Source organism: Ambystoma mexicanum, chromosome 6q (genome assembly GCF_040938575.1).
Source record: "Ambystoma mexicanum isolate Mex_15411 chromosome 6q, UKY_AmexF1_1, whole genome shotgun sequence".
Lineage (NCBI taxonomy): Eukaryota > Metazoa > Chordata > Amphibia > Caudata > Ambystomatidae > Ambystoma > Ambystoma mexicanum.
In genome coordinates, this window is record NC_090937.1 from 768,398,743 (window position 1) to 768,418,582 (window position 19,840).

The 19,840-nt window shown below is 45.0% G+C and overlaps 1 protein-coding gene across 2 annotated transcripts in view; it reads left to right on the forward strand.

The window, feature by feature from the left end:
• Positions 1-19,840, forward strand: part of TMEM131L (transmembrane 131 like) — a 909,664-nt gene that overhangs the window by 634,111 nt on the left and 255,713 nt on the right. For both annotated transcript variants that reach the window (XM_069631301.1, XM_069631300.1), the window contains exons 18-19: positions 4,617-4,726; positions 9,243-9,315. In XM_069631301.1, coding sequence (XP_069487402.1) covers positions 4,617-4,726; positions 9,243-9,315 — 183 coding nt within the window. The remainder of the gene's footprint in view (positions 1-4,616; positions 4,727-9,242; positions 9,316-19,840) is intronic.

Consider the following 19,840-nt stretch of genomic DNA (forward strand, 5'->3'; position numbering starts at 1 on the left):
ATGGGAAGCCTTGCCTCACCGTTGTGCTGGGTTATCTGGACATGGGTGCAAGGGTGTCCACTGGTGGTAGTCTTCTGGTTCTTCTGCAGACCTCGAACTGGAGTGGAAGCACCATGGATTGATCCCATGGCCGAGCATAGACCCTGTTCCTCGGAACAGGGTCAGTAGGCCCTCTCCATTACCGCAATTAGACTTCAGGTCCCTGGCAGGCTCTTCTGGTGAACCAGCACAACAGTTCCAGCATCTCAACAGAACACTAAGGAAGCCTATGAAAATTCCAACCTTCAGTCTGGATAAGAAGTTCTTGCAGTGGGGCAAAGCTGATTCCATGTGATGCAGGCATATTGCAGACTTGCAAGCTCCTTAGGCCTGGTAATGGTGATGTAGTTCATGCAGGGCAGCTGACTGGTTATGCCCACTAGTCAAAGGGAGGGATGCAAATGTTTCCCCTGTGGTGCAGGAGGTTGACGTCTGAAATGTGGTTCTGTTGGTGGAGTCAAATCTGGCAGTCCTCCTCTGTCCCTTGTTTTTTTTGTCTTTAGCTCCCCAGTTTTTGTGGTTGACCTACTGCCTGTGTCTAGCTACCCTCCTTCTTTCCAGAAATCGGGGTACTTGGCGATGACTCCCCAATAGTGTGCAGTCTCCTGGAATTTGTTGAAAAAACAGCCATACCCCTCGAGGAATGTAGATTGAGGGCTGACAGCCTCCCTCCGTATCGCGTCAGCCGACACCCACTGGTTATCTTTCCTGAGGAAAGCCCACAAAGGTGCATGCAGAGAAACGACCCTTCCCCACCTGGAAAGGCAACGAGGCGGCCAACAAAGACCACTCTATCTTGAACGGGACTTAAAACAGAGTACCCATTTTTAGCATATGGTTAAGTGCACTATCGCTGTGTAAAACAACACACAAATTTGCCCCAGAATTTAAAAGTATCGCCTGCCACCATCCTGTTCAGGAGGTGCATGGAAACAACAAAAGCGTTACTTCTGAGGAAGTAAAGGGGGCCATGTCCCATACAACATTCCATGGAAGATGGATTGTGCTGCAAGTGAAAAACAACATAAAGCCCTCTAATGGGGATGGCCTCCATTGCACAGAAGTTACAAAGACTGCTCAATGCACCTCAAACAACCAAACAACCAGAGAAAAAGGGGGCACATTTTGCTCCTGGCAGCAACCCACCTAAAGTGAGGATGCTGCCATAGGAAAAACAGCGCAAAGGGAGCAGCCTCCCAGACCTGGTAACCCAGAGTTGAACCAGTGTCCCCGAAACAAAAATGAATGCAGTGAGGGACAGAGATTGATAAACTTCCCACCTTTAGTCAATAACCAATCTAGAAAGTCTAGCAGTAATCTGTGGGGTGGGGCTCAAATGAAGGTGGCAGGAAGTATTAAAGTATATAAAAAAGAAAATCTCCATAACTGAGAACAAATAAATTCAGTGGCCCTAAAAGAAGAGTCATGTACAAAATAGCCCATCTCGAGGTGCACAGTGCTTTGTATCAAAACTTATGTTCTTGCTAACAAGGAGTTACCAGAAGGTCTCCATGCACGTTCCACCAGGGGTCAGGCAATGACATTGGCTCTTTAGAGAGGCAATGCTGTTGGTGGCGATTTGTCATGCTGCTACTTGACTCCCTGGCTAGTGAGAATACGAGAGAAGGAGGTCTGCATTTCAAAATCTCTTGGTGTATCAGGGACATTCTCGGGCTTCTCCCTTTTCCATGTTTAATCTGACATGGATTTGGGCATCCTTCACAGTTGAGGAGTCGGTGGGAGGAATTAATGTATTTGTTAGAAGAACAATTTACTTACCTTTGGTCATATTCTTTCTGATGGATCCAATGAATCCGACTTAAGCAATAAACCCTGAGCGGCTGGGGCAGTCACGAGTCCGATAATGCCCCGGGGGCCAGAGTTACAGCCCCGAGCGGGGGCTTATTGCTATTAGTACCACGGCCCGCGAGACATGGGTACTAAGAGCATTGTTTTTCAGAGCGTTTCGGAACAGAAAATAAAAGGTAAAAAGAAATGCCCACCGGGAAAGGGAAAACGGAGTCCGTTTTCCCTTTCCATGGCAGCCATTCAAAATGATTGTAAAAAGGTAAACAAATAAAATGGCTGCCATGGAAAGGAAGAAGGCACTGTGTAGTCCCTTCTTCCTTTCCATGACGGCCCGTCTCGGATCGGTAGCGGACATGCTGGGGACAGAAGTGTTCCCAGCGCATGCACTCCCGAAATGGACCAAAAAGAAGGTAAGTGGGGTTTGGGCAGGGATTGTTTGAATTGGGAGTGGTGGGGGGGGGGGCACTTACCTGAATCAATGTCGGGGGAAGATGACAGCCTCCAGCCGTGTGGTGGCTCGGAGCGGGGATGACCCCCGTTCCGAGCCACATCATTGGCTGAGTGGCTGCCACACCTCCCTCCCCCTTGCTGGGGACAAAGGAAAGGAACGCCTAGTTAGGCGAGGGATTCAGCCGAGTAAAGCCCTGGCGAGGGTCAATCAGATTGTTACAATCGATTGATTGACCCTTGCCGGGTACTAATAAAGATTCTTGATTCTATGTCAAGACAGGAGGCAAGCATTATGCTATACTTTTTATTACTGCAACTCACAGCGCTTTCAAACTTTGAACATTTAAACTGAGTATTTTCTGTTTTACTCGCAAATCCCTGAGGAAAAAAGAAATCCCATAGTTAGAGTTCAAGGGCAAGAAATTCAACGCTACAAGCCCCATGAGCCTCTAGTCCATGGTAGTCCTGGGGCTCCTCTCCTCCATCTATCAGGTGCTAAGGCCCTTGCTCTAGGTCCCTTCTTTCTTTTAGCTGCACTCAGATAAGTGACTTCAGGTTTTATGATGCAATGTTATAATTGCAATTTGATAATATTACACAGAGAAAGCAGCCTGAGTTGTAACAGGAGGAAAGACTAAAGTATGGTCGAGGAGTACATTCGTTGATCTGTTGGGCCAGAGCGACTGGGAAACCGATAGAACTGGTGGAAGTTGTGACAATCTGAGAAGTTCGCATGGAGCAAAGTTACTACTTTTTGAAATCTGGCAGAGTTCGCTGCCAAAAGAAAGAGAAAGGTACTTGGAGCAAGGGCCTCTTATACCGGAGCCTAGCACCTGATAGGTGGTGGAGAGGAACCTCAGCACTACCGTGGACTAGAGGCTCATGGGGCTTGAAGTGCAAGTTTTGAATTTCTTGCACTTGAACTCTTTAAACTATGGATTTCCTTTTTTCCTCTGGGTTTTGCGAGTAAAACAGAAAATACTCAGTTTAAATGTTCAAAGTTTTAAAGTGCTTTGAGTTGCAGTAACATGTGCCTTTAATAGAATCAAGACTACCCTGCGCTGTAAGCATGGGCAATCTTCATTGCCCTTTGTCTCCTGCCTTGAATTGTGATTAATTTTTAAAACCTCTTTAGCGAAGTTTCCAAAGAATGGGTGGAAATGAGAACGCAGCTCCAGTCTCTCAAGGTATATTATATGTGGGTAACTTTGCGTCTGGTGCAAGAGGCTCCAAGGAGCCAAGAGGGAGCATTTCCAGATTCATATGGTGCCCCCTGGTGGCAAGCTGAAAATCTTTACGGACCAGAATCACTTCCAAAGGGGATTTCATAGATGAGCAAAATGTGCAAGGAATCCTCCTATCCATCGTAAAGAACATTACAAACATTAGTTTGTTCAGAAAACGATATCCTAATTGTGTGGCTGCTTTGGCATACGGATAATGTCTTGTTGTTCTGCAGGTGCCCACTCATATTCTTGGACTGTCTCCTCTAGCGATTACATCCATGTTTTTTTTAACATTCCAATTATACAAACATTAGAGGAGCACCCTTTTAGGAGCTTATTATTATATTTTCACGATTTTTACATTTTTGAGATTTTTGTTTTCATTTTCTTAACCTTTACCACACTATTCTTCTTTGCTCTCTCGCGCTTCAACTTTGTGGTGTGATCAGAAAAGAAGACACTCAGTTGTAGTTCTTCTTTGAGATGCAATCGCCAGACTAGATGTTTTGGGCAGAGGAGAAAAGGAAACATGGTTGTCAAGGTAGTTCTATCTTCACAATCGGTCCTAAGCAAGAAGGAGGCATTTTGAACAGAATGCAAACTTGACTCACCTAAGACTCTTTGTAAATACCTGAACCACGTTTCCTCAAAAACAAGAGGTCTTAAGAATCCTGAATGGTTGACGGATATCACTCGATTGTTTATGGAAATTTAGCACTGTGTGTGAGAAATTGCTAGTAAGTTTTAACTGTTATCAAAAGTATGTATGCTTAATGACCTCGCCTTTACATAATGGACCGAGTCCTGTTAAACATGACGAGTAAACATTAACTTATGTATAAACCAGAATCCTACCGTTTTGTGAATAATACAAATATCAATTTAAGTTTTGTTGGACTCGAATTTTAGTTTAACTGCCCTGATTTACTAGAAAGGTAATCTGTTTTTTGAATATATAAAATTATCAATTTGTACTAGTAGTGTGGTTTAGCACATCGTCTAGGGGAGGTTGTTATTGGCACAGTTATTATTTTTGTAATCGTTTCTTTTATGCAATGAAAATTCTTCTTTCCTTTCTAAACCTACTTTAAGGTGCGGTATTTTACGCTGAGGAACCCATCTTCATCTTTGGTTGCTGTGCAACTTCTACCACTCTCCAGCTATCCTGCCCCGCACGCCGCAATGGATCTACTCAGCAAATGGTAATGGTTTACTGTGCAGTAGCTAACTCGTGTAGGCGTGGTTAGTTGAACCAATGTGACACTTTATAATGTGCAGTTTTTGTAATTTCTAAGCACCTGGCTGGGACCTTGGCAAATGAGGTGTATTTCATTGTCCATCGTTGCATGTTTTGGACGAGATAAACATGGCCCCTGGCTCTAAATTTCTGCAATTCTATTACTAGCTCAGTCATCCCCTGCCACTCTGGTAGATTATTTCATGCTCTTGCGTTATAGTTAGTCGCTTCTTGTAAAAGAAGATAGTGTAGAGTGAGTATGGAGAGACTGCAACGGAACATAAATATTTCCATTAAAGTGTACATAAATTCTCTGTCTACTTGGCTGTGTCACAATTCTGATTTTTGGGTTGTTTTACAGAAGTCGAAATAATCACGGCGGAATTGACCGTAGTGGATTTCACTGCAATTACTTTGGTAAAGCGACGCAAAAATGATTATACAACCCCAATTCACCACCCCCCACAACCCTTACTTACCTTTTTGCTGGCCACCGCTGCTTCTCCTATACCCTCGCAGCATCATTTCCGTCACTTTTTAGTATGCTTTTTTTTTGGGTCCCCGTCGAGGTTGCGGGCGACACCTCTGCAACCAAAAATACAGAACATATTTTTGGCTTCGTACGAATGGTACTGGCCGAATTTGGTCAAATGTACCATTCATACAAAAACATTCGGTCAATTTAGCCTTTTCTCACAAATCCTCAATTTAAGAGTTCAAAAGCAAAAACTTGCCCTTTTATTTATTTTTATTTTTTTTTATTTGTTTTATTTACTGATAGTCTACCACACGCTCAGAAGCTGGTCCTTCAAGGGCCCTCTCATTCTCATTGTTCTTATTGTAAAAATAATTGTAAATTACAAATCAGTCAGCTGTGGTACTAAAGTGTTACACATGTCAGTAAAGTTGTGTGCATATAAGTGTAATTGAACACAGACATGCTTTTAAATGAGAGTTCTGAGATCCCGCACATCAGGGAAGCTATTCAAAGGTGTACAAATATTAATGAAGATAGCCATGATGGAGAACTAGGATTATAAGGAAGTACTATTGCCCCTCGATCCTGGTAAATCTGCCCCCTTATGAGTAGTGGCAGAAGGGGGTGGGTTGAGTGTGATGTTCCTTCTCCGTTGCTCAATGCTGCACTTGGTTCTTCTCCCCCCCCCACCCCCCCCCGAGCAAAGTTTGGGCAGGCCGGGCTCCCCCAAAAGTGCCAGATGTACAGTATGTAGAAAGTGCTATGAACCTTTGCGTGTCGTCACCATGCCCTACCCCCAGTAAAGACCATGGGCTCTCCCCACCCTACTCCCACCACAATGCCAGTGCTGCCGCCCATCCTGCTCCCACCACAGTCCCATAACACAAGCATACACACATCCATACACATTTAAATAAAAAATAAATCGCCATAAACGTACCTTCTGCAGGGGCCTGCGCGTGGTTGCTAAAATGCCCCGCTCCAGGTTGCTCTGCCCGTATGTGCGAGGAGGCGCAGGAGCACCCCCTTGCACATACATACATACATACATACATCCAGCCAGAATTTCCAATGAGCTATGCAAGGCTGGCGAAACAAAACACCCCCAGCGTTGCATGTCTCAGTGATCATGTGCGGCTGGGGAAATTAACTGTCAAAGGCAAACAGTGTTTCCCTTTGACAGTTCTGCCAGCTCCATCAGCTGTAAAAAGCAGCTGAGGGAGTGCTCAGTGTTTCACTGGGCTGGCTCCTCGGCTTCTCCATAATGGGTGAGGTGGCCAGTGGGTGGACGCCCCCTCACCCATTATGGATGAGCCGGCAGGCTTGGACTGGCCTATAGGGCAATAGGGTGATGACCGTACCAAAAATGCAAATTGCTAGTGTAGGCCAGTCAGAATGGGCCACTTTTTTGGCAAATTTGGGCCAGTTTGAGGAGTTGCTTCACTATGCAGCTAGTAGTTTTGACCATTGTTGCTGAATATTCTTTAAATATCACTATGTTTACATTTGAACAAAAAACAACCCCTTGGGTACTATTCAAACAGTCTGTGACTAAAGGACTGTGACTAAAGGACTGAATATCCATTTGCAACTGCTGCCCATTTTTTCATTGGTGCCTAAGAGCTGCCCCTTCCCAATTCCTCCAATCTATAACAAAAATAAGAATACATTATTATTATTTCTTTTTTTACATTTCATGCTGGGCTCTGGCTCCTCCCCTGGGAGCTGCCCCTTCCCATTTCCTCCAATCTATATAAAAAAAAAGAATGCATTATTATTATTATTATTTTTTGTACATTTCATGCTGGGCTTTGGCGCCCCACTTGGATGCAGCCGCGCCCCCTTGGGGGCGCACCCCACGGTTTGAAGACCTCTGCTTTAAAGTATTTCCTGTCTGCATGTGGTACAGAAAAGGCATGGAGTTGAAACCAACCTAGGAATGAAACGTGGACCTAACTGGGCTGTGTGAGGGACAGGGGCATGATGACTGCTGCCAGCTGTTTTTTACTTAAGAGATTCAAGCTTTACGGATGTTTAACTATTGTTAACTTGGAGGTCATAATAGTGCATGTGTAATGACAATGGGTTGGTCAGAGGGAGTCCTAAAAATGTTTGCCCTCAACCTTTATCCTCCCATCTCCCCTTAGAGGTGTTCCTCCTTTCCTCTCCTTCCCCCAGAAGTCACTGTCTCCAGAGCCCTGGTCCTCTCCAAGCTGGACTACTGTAACAGCCTCTATCTAAATCTGCCTGCCTCCACTCTCCGCCCTCTGCAACTTATCCAGAAAAGGACTGTGAGACTTGTCCTTGGCCTCAAGCCCAGGGATCGTATCTCTCCAGGACTGAAATCTCTGCACTGGCTCCCAGTGGCTGCGAGGATTAAGTTCAAAACCCTCTGCATTGTACACAAGGCCTTCTGGGGTGTGGGGCCGCAATACCTTCAACTCTCTCTTCCTAAGTATCTTCCTTCTCAAGCTCTGAGCTCCTCTGCCCCCAACTCCCTCAGGGTCAGTCGCTTCTCCAAGCAACGAGTTGGTGGCAGATCACTCTCTTCGGCAGGGGCCTCTCTCTGGAACAGCCTTCCTGCCTCCCTGAAACTCGAGAAGAACCATCTCCGGTTCCGGAAACACCTCAAAACCTTTGCATCTGCTTTCTCCCCTCCCTTGCTGAATTCCTGACTGAAATTGCACTGGTTACCTGGCCACCCTTTCTGATCTCTGGCCCAGGCCCCGTCAATTGCCCACCTGCACTGCCTCCCTGGCAACCCCTGCACTTGGGGACCGTTTTTCCTGTATCCCTTCAGTCCCCCTACCAACACTTATGTCTGCACTTGCCACTAGCTGGCAGTTTTATTTGTCTTATTTATCTTATTTATTCCACTTTCCCATGTACTGCACTTTCCCCTCTCCCTTCCCCCTGCGCCCTTTTCCTTTCCCCCCTTCCCATGCACTTGCACGATCTGAATGACATCTGGCCTAGTAGGATTGCTGTCTGTCCTCCCTTTGATTTCCCCCCCCCCCCACCCCCTTGCCTCGTCGCACCTTGAAACACTTGTGTATAGGCGCGTTATACATGCCATATCATATATCATCAGGGAAGGCTTGCTATGAAAGGACTATCTGTGTTTTAAATGGCTTGGAGAGTTGGGAAGTGTGAAGACGTTTCAAGTGATGGCTCTTGCTAAGAACGCCTTGATAAATGGGGCACCTGAGGTGTAATATGTATGTAAAATGTGGTCTGTGTGCCACTGGTGATAATTTTAAAACTCTAGGGCTCTAACTGGCCGTTTAGAGTAAAGCCAGGGTGAAACTGGAGGTTCATTTGTGTCTTCAGAGGTCACGGGAGATGGTCCATGGCTATGGCCCTAATAACAGCTTTCTGGCATCTCGTCACTCGGCCACAATTCAGAGAAGAGCGAGTGTCTGTCCCTTGAGCAAGTGCACAGTTCTCCTCCTCCTTTGCCAGATTTCTGAAAATAAGTTGGACAGTAAAATCTAAAGTCTTGCTGAAGTAAGTTGAGTGAGTTCAGCCCAGGCAGTCCGCGCCCGTTTTTATTTAAGATGCGCGTTCATTGATCTTTCATTTATCATTTAAAAGAGTGTTGATTAGCTGCCATAGACAACTTTTTGTACATGAACTCATGATTGCCCTCGCCAGGCTTTGCCCATCATTCGGCGAATGCCTTTTGAGACTATTACGGTCTGCTGTATGCTCAAGAAGCTCTCAGTGATGCATTCATTCTGAAGTTCCTGTGGACTGTACCTGGCCGGCTGCAACATTGACTTGAATTCATCGAAGACAGTTCAGATCTGAATTCCATCTAACAGTACCTAAGATTCCCAGATGGGTTAATGCTTGCATAGCTGCACTTTATACATTTAAACAAACACATAATGTGGTTTGTGCTGGCGTTGAGAAGCTAGAACATTTAGTAATTCACCAAAACAGGCACAAGTTAATTCATGACCAGCATTTCTTTTCTGAATGTGTTTATTTATTTTTTTAGGTTTGGAATAAATGTGAACACTGTCAATTTCACAACCGATGAATTCCGGCTCTCAAAAGAATGCACCGCCATGGTAAGATGCTTTCAGTTTTGGCAAAGGGAAAATGGCTTGAAACTACAAAATAAACCCCGCCCGTTTAATTAAAGTGCAGTTCATTTTAATTAATGTGAATGTTTCTTGCATGCAGCTCTGAAAGGTTAGACCTTCAAACAAGAATGTTAAACGCACACACCGTCGTTCATTCAAGTCACAGGTCTACTTATTGAATTCTTTTTCTCACTTCTACCACCAAACACCTGGAACTAAGTATGCCATTGTAAAATCTACAGCCCTAATAAATATTCCTTCTGGTTTCTCCCAATTAAATGAAAGGACTGGGAAAGATGACTGCTTTTATTCCCCAAAAGATACCCATGGTTTGGGGGAGAGGGGAGAACAGTGGGTGCACAGCTGGATTGGAGCAGCTACAAACAGAACACGCATTGACCAAACCAACATATTTAGATTTTGTGTAGGCATTTAATGGCCATTTCCCAGGCTGCGCCATAATGGTACTACCTGGCCATAAATGGCAACAGCTGGTAAATTGTGTCAGTGCCTGGTCATATTATGCAATGCCTGGCAAACGCCAATGCAGTGCCTTGGCGCATGCCAAAACTGCTACTTTGGCAATATTTGTTTTTAACAGGAATTCAATGCAATCAACTGATGGAAAGAAAGTGGCTGATGACCTGTTTGGTCAAGGCGTTTTCATTACACGAGGAGCTGCAATAAAGTCATTACCTTAAGAAGACTGCTTCGAAATAACAATGCATCCCCTTTCCAGCACAGCGAGCTGAAAGAGAACCCAATATGTGTATTTTGGGCTTTTTGGGCAGGTAGGTTAGGTAGTGTGATACAGTGGCCATAAAAACTGTAGCATGAGCGGTCAGTGGGTGAGTAAAAAGCCAGGCACCCACAGGCTGTTTTTCCTCACAGGCCCTCTTTCCATCTCCACTTCCCATGTTAAGAGTTTAATAGATTTGGCCTGTGGGCAGCTCTTGCAGCACCACCAAATGGCCACAACAAAAAATGGACCATGCATCTGTGAGTATTTTTTAGATATGACAACTCATTAAACTCAGTAAGGTATCTTTGTGGCAAAATAGCCCTCCCTCAGGTTCAGGGTTTCCATCTCGGCAGTTAGGTTGCAGCGGTTCGTCATTTTAACTCAATAAAAGAAGTACTGGTGAAGCAGGTATTTTTTGGAAGTCTTGGAAAACCTGCCCCACTGTAGGTGTAGGATCCCAATGTCCAGTGTATCTGACCTGCTTTTCATCCTGCAGAGGTGAACGAAAGGTGGAAGCGGGGCAATATTTCAATAGAGATCCTGGTAGAGATGTACTTCTGAAAGAATGGTGGGCTACTTAAGATATAGTCCCATGCAAAACATGCAGGATGCAGGCAGTTATCCTTTTTGAGGATACATTGCTGTTGATAACCTAGTCGTAAAATATGGAGAGTTCATGACATGCATTCACTGCTGAACGGATGGTAGGATGGGGGAATCTTCTAATTTCTGGACTTGAAAGAACTTAACACATTTCTAAAAAAAAGACCAGTTCAGAAATGTAACCTTGGGTCTGATTCCTTTTCATCTTAAAGGTGTGGCAACTTGTTGTGTGGTGAGGTGCTTCATCCCTGCGTTAATCTTCTTTCACCAGAAGGTAGTCAAGGTAGGCTAGCCCCATTACCAAATGGGGTCCTTCTCTTTGGGCTCAGTTTTGTGTCAGGAGTGTTTGTGGTGTGCATACCAGTTCACGCTGCTTCTCCCACCAAGCTGTCTAACAAGAGCAACGTTTATCTCTTTGGGATGAAAGCTGTATGAAGGAGGAGGACATTCTTTTGATTGTTCAGGTAGATGTGTGTGTGGTTTGTTTTCTTTGTTTACTGTTAAGATGGATTTTCAGAATCAGATCTGGGGAAAGATTCTGAGAGGCCACCAGGGGAAAGTAGGAAGGTCTAGCAAAATTCTCTCTGGGTAGTGTAACTGAACAGCAAGGCTTAGACTTAAGAGGGCGTGAGCGTAGTGTAGGGTTAGTTGAGCACAGGCAAAGCACTCTTGATAATACAAGTTATGCAGTGTATAAAAATAGTTATTTATTCTTCAACAAACTCTCAACATTGAAAGACCACAAGTAAACAACACAGCAGAACATTCACTAATATTACATACACAGTCACTTTGGTTTGCTCTATTAAGAGCACTACAACTTCACTTTTAAAATACAGTTAGAACACATTTTTAGATACTGTAGATGTAGCAAAGTAAGTCAATAAAAAAGTAACCAATAGAAGGAATTTCCAGTGGCCTCTGGTGCATAGTTCACTTGAGGCGTTGGGTTTTTGGGTCTGGCTACAACATGGTTCTGGACACTCGAGACACCGGATGCTGGACTACCACTCCATAAACCACCTCAGTGGACTCTCGGGACCTGATGTAGATGTTGAATAGCAGCAGCCACTTGAATAACATTGCAGAAGGTGACCCTCTAATGTCAAAAACGAAGAGACTGGTCCTGCAAGGCCCTTCTTCCTGGTGGAGAGCTTCAACTTCAGGGGAATGCTTCTGGTTTCATGAGCTGAGGATCCACGGAGTGTAAGAAAGTAGCCCAGGAGGACATCTGCCTAGCTCTTCTGAGCTCTTCTAACAGATGGGTCTTTGAGCAGAGATCTGAACTGGTTGTTGTTGGGCAGAATTGCATGCAGTACCCTCTGGGACTATCACACACAATTATGACTACAGGTGTAAGCAAGACCAACCTTTGGTATAAGTCTGTACCGCACAGTTTGTTGGTAGCGAGCTGAGCAGCCAGGCTTATCTCAAGAGTGAATGTGAGCAGTACAAGTAGTTACACAAAGGACTTTCAATCAGTTTTCAAGTAGACACTTATACTCAAGGTTTCTTGGTAAAACACTTATTAATTTATTTACTCAATCATTTGTAAAACATTTCACTAGAAGAAGGCAACTTAATATTATAAACAAATACACTTCAATACGAAACTGTAAGCTTTTGAGGCAGTCTGAGCTCCCCTGAAGTAGGAGCAAAATGGCAGTTCAATTACTTAGCAGTGAGCGAAAAGGACAAAAGTAAGTTGAAAAGATTATATGTACTTTCAAGGCAGTGCAAATAGTTTAGTTCACCAGAATAGTTTGATTCAAGTGAATAGGCCAGGCCAAAGTCAATGGGCTAGTGTTCTAGATAGGAAGGAGAAGTTCTGGTATCAAATGGTAAAGTCTTTGCAAAAGTTTTCAGAAGTAGTTTAGGCGAAAAAGGATCATTTGTGGGGTCACAAGCTGATTAGGCCTGCGAGTTGGGAAAGTTTCACTAATGTTCACAGGGGGATTTAGGATCTCTCAACCGGATTACACAGTACCTTAATGTGAAGCAAAAAAGATGCAGCTGAAGACGTTGGTTCCTGGCAGTTCCTGCAGATCTCGCTGTTCCTGAGCCTCAGTCGTGGGGACAGGAGGGAGGACGTCGCGTACCGAGTCACTTCGGTTCAAGTAGCCGTTACTTCAAGACACAAACTGGTTTCTCTCTCCCTGGCTAAACCTTAACCAGCATTGAGAATGGTATCCAGGTGTCTTCTGAGCTGATTGGTCCCACCAACTCAAAGGAAGAAGCTGTCCTTGAAGGAGCTTTTCTGTCGAATGGAATTCTGGCGATTTGAATTTGCAGCAGGGCTTCACCGGGCAAACCAACGGTCCAGTGGTTGCAGCAGCCGTCCTCTTCCAGTTCGTCTTCGGTGCTTTAGTTCCAGTGGTCGACTCTGCCTTCCAGTCCTGAAGACTCGCCGTTTAAACAGTTTTCTCCCATTCATTCCAGCCTAGCTGTCACTCACCTAGCTGGCTGGCTGTCCTTGCCGGACTGTCAGCCAGCCAATCACCCCGGAGTGCACTTGGGTCTCCTAGGAGACTAAACACAGGGAGTTTCGGGCACCTCCCTCACTTGCTGCCCACCCCAGACACTCAGACGGCAAGGGTAGACTTCAGACTGAAGCCTGCCAAAGGCACACGATCAAAGGGACCAAACCTGGTTTGGCGTGCAGAGACAAACACAAGAAAGACCTTTCCAAAATGAAATAGCGAAAAATGAAAACCGGGACCCGTTTAAACAAAGGGACTTAAGGCGCCATCTTGAAAAACATGGCTCCTGTGATTTTTAGCTACCGGTGTTCACGGTCGGGAAAAAGCATGGTAGTTTGTTGTAAAACCACTGCCACCAGCCTTTTCAATAGGAAATGGTAGCATTTGACTGCTACATGAGTGTTTTAGACATAGGGGATATTATGTAACCCCTCCAGCACTGCATTGTAAGATGGTGTGTGCTGGGTCTATGAATTTGGAAAAGACTAGTAAAGTCAATTTCAATTTACATTCTCTGGGAAACAGTAGTTTATCCCAGAGACGGTATTTAAACCTTTGGGAAGTCTAAAAAGACATCCCTGTGTCATTGCACTGAGAGCGCTGTGTAACACACATTAAAAGATGCCTATGTAGTTATCTTAAAACTCCAAAGTCAAAGAACACAAATGTAAAAAACACATCAAAATGCATGAGAGTGGGGAAAAAAGTCTCACACTCTTTCCAGGTAAAATAATCAAGTCCTCAAAATCCAGCAAAGTTGCTGGTGGTCTCTAAGGTGAAGGGAATTAGCACATTTATGAGAACTCTCCCTAACAGCTGTTCCCGCCGGTCCAGGGGTTGAAGCACTGATGAAGGCCGTCAGGAGATCTGCAGAGGCAGTGCTTATCCGTGTAAGTGAAGAAAGTGCTGCTGACTGGCTTTCAACTATGATTTGGGTCTTCTGCTGGCTGCTCTTTTGGTTGGAGTTGCCCCCAGCCCACCAATGGTAATGATCTGCACTATTCAAACTGGAGGAGGCTGCCCAACAGTGGACAGCCTCTGGCCACATCTGCCCAGCAACAGACACACTTTGGCAGGGATGTGGACTGGGTCCAGACAAACCAATCCCTCACATCTGGCCCCACACGCACAGATAGCCACTTTGCCTGCGAAAGCTGGCATTTTACCCAGACAAGGGCTTACCAAATGTGGAAAGGCTAGCCCTGGCAGGGCAAGAAGATTAAACTACAAGATGGCTAAAGGGCAGGTGAAAAGCTTGTGGCATGGCCATTTTAGCGTATATGGAACTCTTTATGACATTATGCTGTTAAATGCAAAAGTGCACAAGACCGTAAAAGCAATCTGCTGCCACTAGCTCTTCCTGGACACATCATGCAGGTAACCGCAAAGTTGCCAAAAACAAAGTTGTAAATATACAGTGTCCACACTTCAGAGAAGGGGATGTGTGCAGGGAAATAAAAACCGAGAACCTTCATAGTTCTCCTGCACTGATAGTTATAGGGGCTGATGCGTGCCCCAAAAACAGCTAAGCTTTGCAAGGTGAGTAAAGGAGGGAAAAGGCTTCAATTACCTTCAAAAGCCAGGAAAGGTTCAACACAATAGCAAAAGGTGGGGTGTCCCATTGATATCTATCATGGGAAATCGGCAAAAAAGAACAATCTTTCACATTTGCCAACATTGTTCTCATTTGAATCCCACTCAAACATGTCCATTGTAGCAGTTTAGCAGACACAACCTCCATGCTATTGCATCAACAGGAAAAGTCATCTCTCCATCACTTTTTTGCTGAACACATGCTGTTATTTATATGCCCAGCGAACTAACTGGTTATAGAAAGGAAAGCTGTACAAAAGGAGACACTGTAAATAACCACTGAAGTTTTAAACTAACAAAATGTGCTCTCCTTCTAAAGTGGTAGAGGAGGCATTTCATAATAAATTGCAAACCATGTCTCTAGTCTTATAATATTTGAGAAAATATTTTATCACCTACAGCTGAAGCACATTTTTGGGAGGGGTGTCCAGCAATTGCTGGAGTTCCTTTGGAGTACTGCATTTGCACAACCATTCTAGAGCTTAAAGTGATTGGGTGAGGCGAGTTGCGGCTGCGGGGCAAAGTGATCTGTGATCACTACGTGGTGCAATAATGGAAGTTAGCTTTTTGAAAGTTGATATTATGGCTGATGCAGTAATCAATCGCATAGATCCCAAATATCAACTCATCTCGCGTCAGAGTGTTTGTCCAAATAAAACGTGTACGTCCTCTGTCCAAAAACCTACTCTAACCCTACCACTAATCTACAAAAGGGTTTCAGCATCCAAATGAAAGCAGTACCTGGATAATAACTCCCTTCTCCTGATAAACTCTGTCTCTTTTCCAATTATCCTTTGCTCTCGCTTCTGATTCAACAAAGAGAGTGTGGTCAGGAGAATGATCCACCTTGCACAGCTTTGAGGGCTGTCTTGGGATAGTCTTTTGCAACAGTCCTCAAGTCTTTTCACTTCTTCCCAATGGCTACTGAATACTTGCTTTACAGTTCCAACAATTCTTCTCTGTTTTACGACGTTATGAAGATTACTTCCAGACAGCTCTGGTCTAGTATCCTCTTTACTCTGACTTGAATTACCACTGTGACGTGGGATATTCCTCCCGGTGCACTCTTGACTCTTAGATCTTTGGATATCACTACTGTGACGAAGATTACTCTGGAGGGTTCACTTGACACCCAAGTTGCTCCAAGTCCCTACCGGTCTCCCGCTACTACTGTTACCTATAGTATGTCAGGAATGCGTCGCCGGTTCTTTCTGGGGATGATTTGTGTTCCGCTCCCTTCTTTGTCCTGGTAGCTCCACAGAGACTTTTGCCACACAGCTCCGGTGCAGTTGTAGGACCAAACAATCCACCTCCCCGAGGTCACGCCACCGCTGTCTTTTTCTCATTCTTCATCTGGTCATGAGCTTTGCTTCAACCGCAGTGCTCCGCCGACTGTTCTTGGATGTCCCCTCCACTGGGGATCAGCGTTCTCGCAGCATCGTGTTCCCAGTTTTGAACATCACAGGCAGCTGCTCTCCATTTTTCCCAGTCCTTTCTCGCTCTTTATTTTCTGTGGCTGGATCCTCCCTAGCGTAAAGTCAAAGTCCTTCTTTACTGTTGTTGAGATCGTCTTAATGTCTCCTTGGGGCCAACTCTTCTCAGTACTTTAGTCAGGCAACCTATTATTACTCTGTAGGTTTCTTTGGCTCTTCTTCATCTGGATCATATTAATTTGTGTATCAAAAACAGAAGAGACATTACCAAAGCAGACAGTAGTTTTATCAGGGATTTCTGACAGAGACTTGGTCCCAAGGAAAAAGGGGTTAAGGAGTTCCTTCACAGAATGGGAGTCCTTATCCCTGGGAGTCGCACCCTCTGAGGTACTGCTTTCCACCACCCTAGGGGGCAGGCGGGACTATTGGATGGCGGCCTCACCCGCAAGGGATTCCCCGCAGGAAAGTGACAAGATCCCATGAATCATCACACCTTATATTAAATATATTGGTAATTTAATATTTGAAAGACTCAATCATTCACAAGCTTGGTCTGTTCTTTTGTGTGCTTTCAGGATGTCAATGATCTAGGGTAGAGGATGGGGCCAGTGTTCCAGACCCAGGCAACAAATTGCCCACCTTTTTGGTAGTGGTGGGCTACGAGTCAGGCCTAGCTATCAAAGTGAAGATCAGGAATACCCAGGCAGGATTAGGTTTTAAACACCTTATGTTGTTCTATAGCCTGTCCAGCTCCTACAAGGCACTCCTAATTTTGTACCCACGTTCAGTGACCAATGCTAGGCAACATGGAAACTTAAGGTCGAGGGAATGCTTTTGTAGCTGTAGGTTTCTAGCTTGGTCAGCTGTGGTTCATTTCATTTAATGCATGCCCTTTCTTCCATCATTTGGGTCATTTGCATAATCGAGCTTGCGAAGAGCGAATACAGCCGCTGTTGAGGGTTCTCCCATATGAGCCAAAGGAGATTAGCACAGATCCTTGTCTCAACCTGGAAGACCAATCCAGTTTGGTCAGGAGGTTCTACGCAAATCTTGCATCCTCTTCGCTCCTTTTTAGTTATACGTTTTCTGCTTTGTATCCACAGAAGAATTGACCAGGCCTGTACATTTATAGAAGTTAGTTTGATGGTATGAGCCTAAGTCCCAGTCATGGAGCTCTGTTAAATGTGACAGCCACACCTTATGTGTTGGTCACAACAATCTTCCCAGGAAAAATTAAGGGATGTGGCTTCACTCTGGGCCTGCCAATCACACTGGCCAGCACTGATCCCGATTCGCCATGCCTCTTGGAAATCCCAGACAGGTTAGCGATGACCATATATGGCCATTGTTGGGCAAAGTTTGTATGCAGTATCCTTTGGGACCACTACACACCACTATGACTACAGGTGTAAGCAAAACCAAGCCTTGGTATAAGTCTGTACTATAGTTTTTGGTAGCAGAGCTGAGCAGCCAGGTTTATCTCAAGAGGGAATGTTAGCAGTAATGATGTTACACAGAGGTCTACAATCAGAGGTGTTCAAATAAACTCTTACACTCAAGGTTTCCTGGTTAAACACATGTTAATGTATTCAACAGTCAGTTATAAAACATTCACTAGAAGGAGGCAGTTAAATAACATACACAAATATACTTCAGTACTATACTCGTTAAGTTTCTTGAGGCATTCAGACTACTTTGAAGGAGGAGCAAAATGGCATTCGGAATACTTTGAAGGAGGAGTAAAAAGGAATATGTTCAGAACATAAAAGTATTTCAATTATTCTAAGACAGTGCAGATATTTTGAGTTCACCAGAAGAGTCAATTCAATTCAATAGGATATGCCAAAGCCAATGGGCTAAAGTCTTGGGTATGATAAAGCAGTTCTGGTAGATAAACGGAAAAGTCTCTGCCAAAGTTCTCAGGAATAGTTTGTAAAAAGAAGAATCATATGTTGGGTCACAAGCTGATTAGGCCTGGGAGTTGGGAAAGTTTCAAGCACTTACACCGCAAGAGGTAAGTACTCTGTATTATTTCACAGTACCTTACAAATGAAGAAAAAGATGCAGCTGAAGACGTCTGTTCCTGGCAGTTCCTGCAGATCTCGCTGTTCCTGAGTCTCAGTCGTGCGGACAAGAGGGAGGACGTCGAGGGACTCCAGCACTGCACTGCGACTGGTCAAAAAGCTGGCAACTGGCAAATCTTCAATTCCGGTAGCTGTAGTCAAGCACACAAGCTGGTGTCCCTCTCCCTGGTTATTCGGTTTCCTGCAGCACTCTGAGGAAAATACAACCAGCTATGTAGTCCTAGTTGTGTGCAGTGGTCCCAAAGGGTACTTTGCTTAACAGTGCCCGTTACTTCACTGGGGGACCGGACATCTACTGGCTTGCTCCTTGTGATGGTCTCTGCAATAGTTTGTGGAGAGACCATCATTCACAGCTTTGCATTTGTGGTCTTGCCACCAGCCTCTCGCAGGCTCTTGCCTTGTTGCTTTCTCTCAGTTCGCATTCACAGTATTGTGGAAATCCTGCACTGTGTTCTCAAGTGAGTTTGCAACTTGCAGGCTTCTGGGTTTCCGTCTTCTCCACGTATAACGTAGCATGGGGATTTCCCAAGCCTACGTCCATTCTCGTCTCTCTTCTGGTCTGCTTCTAATGGAGGACTCCTTAATCAACCTCCTCATTCCAGTAGTTTGTTCATTTTTGTTTAAAGGGATAGGCTAGTTTCCCATAAGATAAAGGCATCTGTATTGTGTTTAATCATCCCAGTTTTGAGCTTTTATATCTTCTGGTCCTTTTGAGCATCACATGTAAACTACAATGTGTCCAGCTTTACGCAGTGCCTTACCAAAATGGGAGTCCTTGCCCCCTAAGCGGGTGTCTCTCCTGGTGCAGTTCCACTTGCCTCTACTCCTGGGAAGGGTATTGTGGAGCATGCTCGCCTCCTTAGCCTCATGGGTGGGGGGGTGGGGGCTTGCGGAGAAGGGACGGATTCCAGTGATTCGTCACAAGAGGCCAGGAAGGGTAACCAGATTTTTGTTGGTTACGCTGGTGGTAGTGCAGGCAGGGCTGTGACCAAACAGACCCTGTCCAGGTGGATCATTCTCTGCATCTCAGAATGCTACAATCTGGCTGGGAAGGTTGTGCATACGGGTCTCCAACCTCATTCTACCAGAGGAATGGCTGCCAGAGGGGAGTCCCTGTCATGGACATTTGCCAGGCGTTTACGTGGGCATCACTGCACACATAGTGGTTGGATTCCCTTGCGGGGTCTGAATGCTGTTTTGGTAGGGTAGTGCTCCAGAGTTTTCTGGTTTAGGTGGTGTCCTTGCTTCCTCCCTTCTCCTGATTTACGTAATGCTTTGGGAGTCTATCATAGATGAGGAATCCATGGCAGGAAAGAATCCATTAGAATTACAAATTACTTACCCCTCGTTAATGTTCTTTCGGATGGATGTCCCTGCCATGGATTCCTCATTGCCTTCCCTACCTGCCCCTTTCGCAGGAAACTAGTACACCATCGGTTCTACTGCTCCTTGGCTTCAGAGTGCTATGGTGGAATTGAGGTCATGGGGTGCTGCACAGCTATATATGCTGGCCCTGACGTCCTATCTGGCACAGGACGCGTAGAGGCATCAGACAGAACCAACGCAGAGCTGAGC